The 11,815-nt window shown below is 45.4% G+C and overlaps 1 protein-coding gene across 1 annotated transcript; it reads right to left on the reverse strand.

The window, feature by feature from the left end:
- Window positions 1-236: 236 nt before the first annotated feature.
- On the reverse strand, window positions 237-10,153 carry LOC124166420 (piggyBac transposable element-derived protein 4-like). Its single transcript, XM_046543952.1, has 2 exons — window positions 9,064-10,153; window positions 237-249 (listed from the first exon to the last, which is right to left on the reverse strand). The coding sequence occupies exons 1-2, from the start codon at window positions 10,083-10,085 to the stop codon at window positions 237-239; spliced, it is 1,035 nt and encodes a 344-aa protein (XP_046399908.1). The 5' UTR covers window positions 10,086-10,153.
- Window positions 10,154-11,815: the final 1,662 nt, after the last annotated feature.

Here is an 11,815-nt window from a genome sequence, read left to right on the forward strand (position 1 = left end):
CGCCATCAGAGACAAAACTGTTAAGAATTATCCCACGCGGGTTAGTGCATTGACATCACAATCTACATGCTTTGCATTCCAGTCACCGGCAGCGATTTCTAGTGTGCTAAAGGCATGCGTAGGCAGTGCTTTATGTTTGATGGAGGATTTTACTGCGATCAGCACTCCACCACCATGGATGGAGCGATCACGCCGATAGAGTTTAAAATTAGGAATGTGGATGTGCTGTGAGGGAATTAGATGCGTCTCCTGAAGGGCGATCACATCAAAAGTGCCAGAGTTAATAAAATTTAAGAATTCCTGTTGTCGGCGTCGGATACCGTTGCAATTCCAACAGAAAAAGTTAATACCGCCGAGACGATTAATTGTCATTCTCGAGCAGAGCGCCCCGCACGGGGGGAGGAGAGTTATCTCTTCCTTTGGGGAGTCGCGCCCCCACGGACCCGAGCCCACCGAGGAGACAAGCTCGTAAAAAAACCCCGTCGCTCGCTCGGATAGTGTCCAGACAGCATGTGACTCTGCTGCTCTGAGTAGCCGTAAGATCTGGCGTCCAGAATCACCCACGTGTTTGCCGTGCGTGGAGACCCGTACGTGGGGGAGAAGGGGATCCTGGTGGGTGAGCTCTCCGGCACCCAGCTGGGCGTCGGATACCCGGTATGGGCCGGAGTTCAACACCCCACTTCGGCCCTGGATTCCCCGCAAAACGGGCGGCCGAGAAGAGCCCAGCTCGGTCAATCGGCTCCTGGCGGCTGGGGAGCTTGGCGGCTCCTTCCGAGCGTACGCCAGGACGGGTTAGTGCTGGAGATATGGGGGTCTCCGTAGGGCGGCTGAAGGCGTGTGGGTTCGGAGGGCCCCCGCGCTGGAGGTTCTAACCCGAAAGAGACCCCCTTTCGAAGGTTCCTATGTCCCTTGGGTAGCCCTGGCGACCACACCGAAATTCGGTGTGGCGTCCCGAATGTGTGGCTCCGTGGTGGGTGGGGAGCCCAGGGGATGAAATATAACGTAGTATGGAGTCTGAAATTCTTCCTCCACCAAAGAGATCCCGCCCGGACACGGGCGGAGGAGAACAGTTATTCGAAAGAGCAAAACGGTTTCTGTCATTGAAATGCTCCAAGGACGGCGAAAATTTGAAAAAGGTTTCTCCCTTCTTCATTAAAAAAGCACTTCAAGCCATCATTCCAGGAGAGCCAAACTCAGTAAAGAAACTTAGAGATGGTTCCCTATTAATCGAAACAGCCAATAACGTACAAGCCGAAAAATTGTTAAAAGTAGAAAAGTTGCACGATATACCAATCAATGTCGAGATCCACCGTACTCTAAATACATCTAGGGGTGTGATCAGCCACTACGACCTACTATATGTCGAACCAGACGAAATTAAGAAGGAGATGGCTTCCCAGGGTGTCATTGATTGTCGACGACTTACAACGAAGCGTAACGGTGAAGTGATTAATACTACCTCGGTAATCCTCACGTTCGGTTTGGATAAAATCCCGAGCAAAGTCTACCTAGGCTATGAATCGGTACCTGTGAGACCTTTCTTTCCCAACCCGATGCGTTGCTTTCAATGCCAAAAATTCGGCCACATCGCACCGCGATGTGAGGGCAAGAACACCTGCCCGCGCTGTGGCATGGACAAGCATGACGGTGAGAAATGTTCATCGGAGCCTTTCTGCGTCAACTGCGAGGGCACGCATCCATCGTACTCCCGAGATTGTCCCGTCATGAAAGATGAAAGGAGGATAATGGAAATAAAGACCCTGGAAAGAATCCCCTATTCCGAGGCACGAATGAAATACCGGTCACAGATGGCCCCAACATTTTCAAAATCGTATTCGCAAATAGTCGCAACCACCACTAAAAAAACTACATGTACCATCTCTACTCAGACTTATAATGATTTTCGCATTGAGAGCACGAAGATGCCCATACGAGAACAAAAAAAAACAGAAAAGCAAATTAATAAAGTCACAGACAGGAAAAGTCATTCTAAGGCGGTTTCCCCTAAGAAAAACCCAAAATCTACTTCTGAGGATGCTGGGAATAAGCGGGATAAAACACCCCCACCCACATCCTCTAAAGATGCACAATATGATGCCATGGAAGAAGACCTCTGTGTCTCGGACACAGAAGTGTTCCAGGCCAGGATAAAGCAGAGGAAACAGCGGTTAAAACGTTGATCCTCCGCTCACTGTGTACATATGTACATTTCCAGTTTTTAACCTATTTATTTATTTATTTTAACAATTTAAACCATGTATTTTATTCTACAATGGAATATGAATGGTTTTTATAGGCACAAGGAGGAGCTGGTTGTTTTAATTAGAGACTATAACCCCGTCTGCATATGCCTGCAAGAGACGCATTTTAAGCTGACAGACAAGACCGTTTTAAAAGGTTTTAAATTTTTTAGACTTGACGACACCAGTGGTCAGCGAGCCCAGGGTGGAGTGGCAATTGCTATTCGGGAGGCCCTATACACCTCACGAGTGCAATTGGACACTCCGCTGCAGGCAATTGCAGTGACAGTACACGCACCCGAGGCAATTACTCTCTGCAACGTATATCTGCCGGAAGGTGCACCTGTGAGTCGAGTTAATTTAGAATCCCTCGTTCGTCAATTACCTCGGCCCTATGTTTTAATGGGTGACTTCAACGCACACAACACCCTATGGGGTAGCACAAGAACTCAGTGCAATCAAAGGGGACACATAGTCACAAATTTTATCAATGACCTTAACTTGTTTTTACTAAACACCGGTGAAAAAACTCGATTCAACAGCTTCAACGGTACCTTCTCGTGTATCGACTTAAGTATTTCGACAGGTGGCCTAATGCGTAGGCTTGAGTGGTCCGTACATAAAGATTTATGCGGTAGCGACCACTACCCTATTTTAATTACTAAAGGTGGCGGTTTTATCCACCGTCCGACTCAACCAAGCAATTGGGTTGTCCGCAAGGCCAATTGGTCTCTTTTTAAAAGAAATTTTTATTTTAACCACGACGACAATGTGAATGGTGTGGGGAACATAAAAGTACTCACAGATAACATTCTAGAAGCCGCAAATTCCACCGTACCCCGTTCTAAATGCAAATCTCACAGGCCCACAGTTCCTTGGTGGAACGAGGAGTGCGCAAAAGCTATACAGGTGCGAAAGAGGGCACTCCGAATCTTTAGCAAATATCCTACGGCGACAAATCTCACCGCCTTCCGGCGCCTCAGAGCGAAAGCTCGGCAAGTGGTTAAGGAGGCCAAGAAAGCTTCATGGGAGGAGTTTGTGTGTTCTATAAACCACAGGATTCCCATATCCAACATCTGGAGGAAGATTAAAAGCATCTCTGGCTCTAACCACAACCCTGCAATTTCATCCCTGAAGGAGACTGACCGAGTTCTGACGACACCTCCCGAAATAAGCGAGTGCTTTGGACGTCGACTTGCGGAGACAAGTCGTAACGGCAGCTACGACGAACCATTTAGAACACTGAAAGAGCAGAATGAGACTATACCTCTTACCTTTAACCCGAGAGACTCTGGCGAGGTTTACAACGACCCCTTTTCTCTGTGGGAGTTGACCTCCGCCATCCTCGAATCCCGTGACGGCTCACCAGGAATAGATAAGGTGCATAACGCTTTTCTAAGAAATCTTCCCAAAGAAGCACTCCCCCATATGCTGCGATCCCTTAACCAAATTTGGTCAGAGGGTAGTTTTCCAGACCCTTGGAGGGAGTCCATAGTCGTACCCATCCTTAAACAAGGAAAAGATGGATCGGACCCAAACAACTATAGACCGATATCTCTCACCAGCTGCGTATGCAAGGTGATGGAAAGAATGGTCAACCGTCGTCTCGTTTGGTGGTTGGAGCGGCGGAACCTTCTTTCGGATATCCAGTGCGGCTTTCGACGGGGTAGGTCAACCTCCGACCATCTCGTCAGGACTGACAGTTTCATTCAGGAAGCATTTCTCTTGCGGCAAAACGTAATTGGCGTGTTCTTCGACTTAGAGAAAGCGTATGACCGTGTTTGGCGGTACAAAATTCTGAAGACACTTGATAAATGGGGGTTTAAAGGAAATCTACCTATTTTCATTAAAAACTTTCTGTATGCCCGAGTTTTTAAAGTTAGAATAGGTGAATATCTATCTACCTTATATCCACGAGAAAATGGAGTACCCCAGGGGTCCGTACTGAGCGTGACCCTATTTGCCATTGCGATAAACGATGTGACCGAGTGTATCCGCTCCCCAGTTGTGGGCTCCTTGTTTGTTGATGACCTCGCTATTTTCTGCAGGTCATCAAAATTAACGAATGCCTCTAGGCTGATCCAGCTGACTCTGAATAAGCTCTCCGTTTGGTCTCAGAGGAATGGATTCCGTTTCTCTACTGAGAAAACGAAATGCATTCACTTTTACCGAGGACGGGGTGTACAAGCCCCACCGTCCCTATATCTCAATGGTAATGAGCTTCCTTACGTTGAGAACGCCCGATTTCTGGGTATGACATTGGACCGGCGCCTGAATTGGCGCGAACATTTCCGAGCTCTAAGAGACAAATGCTTCAAAGTTCTGAACATTTTACGGTTTCTGTCACATTCGACATGGGGCGCGGATCGTACCTCAATGCTTATGCTGTATCGAGCATTAGTACGTTCAAGGCTAGACTACGGATCGATTGTGTACTCATCCGCCCGTGAGACCTACATGAAACCGCTCTCGACGGTTCATAATACGGGACTGCGTTTAGCAACCGGTGCCTTCAGGACCTCCCCTGTCTTGAGCATTTACGCCGATGCAGGAGAGCCTCCCCTAGTCAATCGCAGAGAGACGTTGATGTGCAATTATGCCACAAAAATTTTATCCGCGCCGAACCACCCCTGTTTTAACATTATTTCTCACCCACTACTTTTAGACCTTTTTAACCGAAAGACAAGATCCACCCCCGCACGGGGGGAAGAGAGTAATCTCTTCCTTTGGGGAGTCGCGCCCCCACGGACCCGAGCCCACCGGGGAGACAACCTCGTCAAAAAACCCTTCGTACGCTAGGATAGCGTCCAGACAGCATGTGACTCTGCTGTGCTGAGTAGCCGAAACATCTGGCGTCCAGATTCACCCACGTGTTTGCCGTGCGTGGAGACCCGTACAAGGGGGAGAAGGGGATCCTGGTGGGTGAGTTCTCCGGCACCCAGCTGGGCGTCGGAAACCCGGTATGGGCTGGAGTCCAACACCCCACTTCGGCCCTGGATTCCCCGAAAAACGGGCGGCCGAGAAGAGCCCAGCTCGGTCAATCGGCTCCTGGCGGCTGGGGAGCTTGGCGGCTCCTTCCGAGCGTACGCCAGGACGGGTTAGTGCTGGAGATATGGGGGTCTCCGTAGGGCGGCCGAAGGCGTGTGGGTTCGGAGGGCCCCCGCGCTGGAGGTTCTAACCCGAAAGAGACCTCCTATCGAAGGTTCCTATATCCCTTGGGTAGCCCTGGCGACCACACCGGATCTCGGTGTGGCGTCCCGAATGTGTGGCTCCGTGGTGGGTGGGGAGCCCAGGGGATGAATAAAGGGTTAGTCTATGGATCACAATTTATCTCCACCTCCAAAAAGATCCCGTCCGGAAACGGGCGGGGGAGAAATGAAAAACAACAAGTTCTTGGTAATGAAAAGCCAGAAGGAAGGGGAAACGCTGAAAAAAGTGTCCCCCTTCTTAATCCGTAAAGTGTTATCTGCAGCAGTACCGGGAGACATAAAGTCTGCAAAGAAGTTACGCGACGGGACCCTATTAATTGAAACATCGAACAAGGCGCAAAGCGAGAAGATCCTTAAAATGAAGCTGTTAAATGATATCCCAGTGACAGTGGAGGTCCACCGAACCCTAAACACTTGTCGGGGCGTAATTAGTCACTACGATCTTTTGTATGTGGAAGTCGACGAAATAAAGCATGAGATGGCATCTCAGGGAGTGAGCGATGTTCGTCGACTAACCACAAAACGGAACGGAGAAGTAACAAATACCACATCCGTAGTGCTTACGTTTTCGTGCGATCGGCTCCCCGACAAGGTGTTCATAGGGTATGAATCAGTTCCCGTGCGACCATTCATACCAGCCCCGATGCGCTGCTTCCAGTGCCAGCGCTTCGGTCACATCGCAACGCGATGCGAAGGCAAGGCCACCTGCCCACGCTGCGGCCAGGATTCACACGGTGACTCCAGCTGCCCCAAGGGTCCGCAATGTGTGAACTGCGAGGGCACACACCCCGCTTATTCCCGCAAATGCCCAAAAATGTTAGAAGAGCGTAAAATAATGGAGATTAAAACAACAGAGAAAATTACATATTTCGACGCAAGGAAGAAGTATAGATCAATAACTGCCCCGACCTTCTCGAAATCCTTTGCTAAGGTTGTCGAATCAACGGTCACTAAGGCCTCAATTGGCACACAAACCGACTCTATCCCCAAGAATGATAATAACACTGTAGAACCTGCCAAACCGGATAAGGCATCTAAACCGGCTGCTAAAAATAATTCCACCGCTGTGGGTTCCCCTAAAAGGAACCCAACCAATCAAAACACTGGCGTAACGCAAAAGAAGCGCGAGGTTACGCCACCCCCAACTACCTCCGGCTTCACAAAAGGTAAACTGAACCAACCAGAGTCAATGGAGGAAGACGAAAGTCTCTCAGAGACAGAGATCCTCCAAGCCAAGAAAAAGACAAAGAAGAATAGACTTAAGCGCTGAACATACCTCACGCAGTTCAAGTTTTTTATTTATCTTTAATCATGGCTTTTATTTTACAATGGAATTGTAATGGTTTTTATCGGCACAAGGAGGAGCTGGCCATTTTACTGCGTGATTTCAATCCAATGTGCATTTGCCTGCAAGAAACACATTTTAAAGCAACGGACAAGGGTATTTTAAGTGGTTTTAACGTTTTTAGATATGACGACATAAGTGGCCAACGGGCACACGGTGGTGTTATGATCGCCACTAGGGAGACCCTTCATGTCTCCCGGGTGGCGCTTAACACGCCTTTTCAGGCGGTAGCGGTAACGCTGCACGGCCCCCAGTCGGTGACTCTATGTAACGTATACCTTCCAGAGGGGGCACCGGTGACCCTTTTTTATTTAGACTCCCTTATCTGCCAACTGTCAAAACCCTTTATTATAGTAGGTGATTTTAATGCCCATGATACACTATGGGGTAGCTCCAGGGCACAGTGCAATCAGAGAGGACGCATTTTATCGCAGTTTTTAACAGTCTCTAACCTGGTTTTATTAAACGACGGAAAGAAAACTAGGTTCAATAGTTTTAACGGCAATTATTCGACTATTGACCTTTGTTTTACTTCGAGCACATTAATGGACAAATTCCAAATGAATGTTCACGACGATCTATGTGGGAGTGATCACTTCCCCATTACTATTAATAGAGAGGAATATTTTAACCCCAATATTTTACGTCCTAGCAATTGGAGTATCCGGAGAGCCGACTGGGCTCTTTTTAAAGAATCATTCAATTTTACATTTAACGAAGGCCGCTGTGGTATCCAGAATATTGAATTTTTGACAAACAGTATCGGCGAATGTGCAAATAGTAGTGTGCCAAGGTCAGGACACGCCCGTATGAAGCCTTCCGTTCCATGGTGGAACGACGATTGCGCCAAGGCTATTCAGGCACGCAAGAGAGCGCTAAGAATTTTTAATAAATACCCAACAGCCATAAATTTGGCTTCCTTTCGCCGTCTCCGAGCCAAAGCCCGAAAGGTGGTCAAAGAGGCGAAGAAAGACTCCTGGATGTCATTTGTATCCGGGATAAACTGCCGGACACCAGTGTCGCAGGTGTGGAAAAAGGTGAGGAGTATCTGTGGTGACCACCGTCAGCATGGAGTCACATACATTAAAAACAATGACAACATCGTAACCTCATCGGCCGCCATCAGCGAGATATTCGGACGGCTGTTAGCTAACATAAGCGGCAACTCATATTATGAGGACTCCTTCCTATCCTTGAAGAGACGCTGCGAATTGCACACACTTTCTTTCGCTGATAGGGGGACACTGGCGGACTACAATGTCCCATTTTCCCTTTGGGAACTAAAATCAGCAATCGCAGCTTCCCGCGACACGTCTCCGGGGATGGATGAGATCCATAATGCCTTTCTCCGGAATCTTCCAGAGAGAGCTTTATTGGAAGTTCTTTTATGTTTCAATCAACTTTGGGCAGAGAGAAGCTTCCCACCGTCCTGGCGCGAATCTATAGTTATTCCAATTTTAAAACAGGGCAAGGATAAATCTGATCCGAACAACTATCGTCCAATATCCCTCACCAGTTGTCTGTGTAAGGTAATGGAAAGAATGGTGAACCGACGACTTGTTTGGTGGCTGGAGCGTCGAAACCTTCTTTCCACTGTCCAATGTGGCTTCCGACGCGGCCGATCGACAGTTGACCACCTTGTCAGGACAGAGAACTACATCCAGGAGGCCTTTGTCCTTCGTCAGCACGTTGTTGTTATTTTCTTTGATCTAGAGAAGGCTTACGACCGGGTCTGGCGCCGGAAAATACTCTTGACGCTCCACAAATGGGGATTTAGAGGCCATCTGCCAATATTCATTGAAAATTTTTTAACCCTTCCGCACTCGCGTCAAATTTTGGGACAAATATGCTCGCGTGGCGTCTGCTAGACGCCAATAGTGTACATTATAATATAATAGTTAATATTAAAATTAAATGCAACACACTACTTTTATGTTATTTATTTGCTCCTTTACAAGTTATAACATTGTAAATACAATAGTTTTTAACTTATTTAAGACATTTTAACCATCTTTTAGTAACTAAGCACATTTTTGATACATTGCTCTCAATTAAACCACATCACAGCAACAATTACATATTTTTATCCTTGCAAACAATACAAACGTATTCAGAATGCTCTAAACATATATAATGATCACAGGAAATGCACCTATATTTTGTCATTCGATTTTTTTTTCTGTCGCAAATGTAACATCTCTTTCTAGAATTCTCTTTTTTCTCCTTCGTTTTTTCCTCCGATTTCCTACGAATACTTTTGGAACTGCAAGTACTTGACTCATTATGTTCAGTTTCTTTGTCTTTCTCACTAATGGCTAAAGTTCTTTTTCTCAATTCCCTCGGTAAATTTACCACGTGACTACGTTTTTGCAGGTGCTCTTTAGTTAGTTCTTGCGCAAGGACTTTGATAAAATGCCTTCTTTTCAAAATTGCATGAGAACTCTCTTTGTTGTTTACAAGGTAAATAACCTGAGCATTTATTGCTGCCACATTGAGCATGGTATAAAATATAGTCATCGGCCACCTTTTGGTGTTTCTTGCTACTGAGTAAGTCGCGCATAATTTATCAACTACATCAACGCCAGATTTAGTTGCATTGTAAAATGTCACGATCTCTGGCTTATTCGAATTCCCTGTTGTTTCATCGATTGTGGAATCATGATGCATTGAAGATATTAAAATTACATTTTTTCGTCGCTTTGGTATGTATGATACCAATGTGCAATGCCTATCAAATCCAAAACGAGTTGTAAATGGTTCTCGACCGACAGGGGATGTAAAACTGGGTGGAAGCTGCCGTTTATTCTTCCTTACTGTTCCTACATACGTAAGGTTAGCTTTGAGTAGGTCTAAAACTAGCTCATAACTGGTAAACCAATTATCGGCGGTTATATTGCGACCACTGTGAGCAATCGGTCTAACCAACCTTTTTACAACATCATTGGCACTGTTACTAACGTAAAATGGGCCTTCCGGCTGCTTCCCAACGTATACTTCTAAGTTCCCTGTGTAAAATGTTTTAGAATCTGCTAGAGAAAATATCTTAATTCCATATTTTCCTGGTTTACTCGGGATGTATTGCCTAAATGCACATCTTCCTCTGAATTTTGATAGCATTTCATCAATAGTTACGTATTCTCCCAAAGAATAACTTTCACGGCAATTTTGAACAAATATATCAAAAACCTCTCTAACAGGTGCAAGCTTATCTAATAGCTTCCTATCGCTTCTAGTTGCTTTGTCATCAAACCGAAGGCTTTGTAAAATAAAGTGGAAGCGCTTACGAGACATCACCAATCGAAAAAATTCAACACCAGTTCCATCTGTAGACCACAAATCACTTGTATTTAGCTTACTATTTCTAAGGAAACCTGCCATATACAGTAATCCAAAGAAAGCTTTCAGTTCACTCAAATCGGTAAATTTACAATCTCTTTCCCTATCGTAACGATCTTTTTGGGATTCAATGAATTTATTAGTGTTTTCCAAAATAATAGCAAGCAGACTGTCGGTAAAAAAACATCTCCAACACTCGAGTACAGTCTTAGCGGTTGTAGCACTTTCTTTCACACGTGAATTCAGGTTTACAATATTATGACGACGAGTCCTTACAGTCACCACTGGTATTTGCAAAGCCCACTTCGTAGTTTTGTCTTTCCCAAAAACAAATTCTTTACCTGATTCTTCATCCTCTCGGTCACTTTCTTCCTCACTAGTAATTTCTTGCTCCGTATCCGTGTTTTGCAATTGTTCCTCTAAGGAATCTTCTTCACCTTCGCTCTCATCATCTACTGCAGACAATTCTGAATCTGATGATTCCATCAGAAGACGCTGCAGATAGCTACGATCTTCCTCACGCATTAGGTTTAGCTGTTTTTTTCTCTCCATCTAAGGGACGTAAGTAAATCCAGAAGAGATACATCATAATAGGGAACAACCATCTACAGCGTGATTAATTTCATAAATGTATATGCATAAATATAAAGGAATATAAAACTTACACTTTCGAACAATGAAACACTATGAAGTGTAGCTTGTTCCACTGCACCACTCTGGAATTACTCGCACGTTTTACTGATAAAATTCAGGGGCTCCTTGCAGTCACAAGTTCCTTTCTGACGCACCAATACACCAACGGACAAAGAATGAGTGGTCGATAGCGGGATACTTGGGTATTTATACGGAGGAACTACAAGAGTTGCACATTTGTATATCCAAAAGAAAACAAGTTAGTAAATTAGCGCAATATGTGGGGACCCGACGTGGCATCTCTGCGGCTGCGAGAAATAGATAAGAAAAAGATAACTTGTCATAGATATGTTGGAGAGTTTCTCTAAGGTTGCAGATTGAAAAGAAAACAAAGTCGTCACCGAAATGGTTTTAGAGGCGGCGTCTATCACACTGTGCTGAATAGACATTGATAAGATACGTTAAAATTGAGACTCGACGAAAAGGCAAGCGTTGGACCTACGCAGATAGAAAACAAATTAGCAGGGCATATGCCGAATTCAAAAGAAAGCAAAGTCGTCACCGATATGGTTTCGCGACGCGGCGCCTATCCACAGTGCTGAATAGACTAGGGTAAGATACGTTATAATTGAGACTCGACGAAAAGACAAGCGTTGGACCTACGCGGATAGAAAAAAAAGCAGCTGGGCATATGCCGAAACAGCAGGCCGTGGCGTGCCGCTCCCCAGATTGCAATCAATTGCTGTGCAATTAAGTTGCACACAAAAAACCCACAATGGATGGGTGGCTGAAATACGACCTTCGAATGATTGTCTCCGGTGAAATCGAGAGCAGTAATTCCTTGATATATTCCCGCAGTAAACAAAAACGCGAGCTTAAACCACATAAATAAATAAGAGAAAAAAATTGCATTTTTATTTACAACAAATTAAAGATAATCATAATTAATAATAGCATTAAATAACAATTATAAAATATAAGAAATGAGCATTGATTGAAAATAAAATATTTATTAAATTGTAACGAATCTAGTCGCGTGGCGTCTGACAGAC

The sequence above is a fragment of the Ischnura elegans genome, chromosome 10 (assembly GCF_921293095.1).
Source record: "Ischnura elegans chromosome 10, ioIscEleg1.1, whole genome shotgun sequence".
Classification (NCBI taxonomy): domain Eukaryota; kingdom Metazoa; phylum Arthropoda; class Insecta; order Odonata; family Coenagrionidae; genus Ischnura; species Ischnura elegans.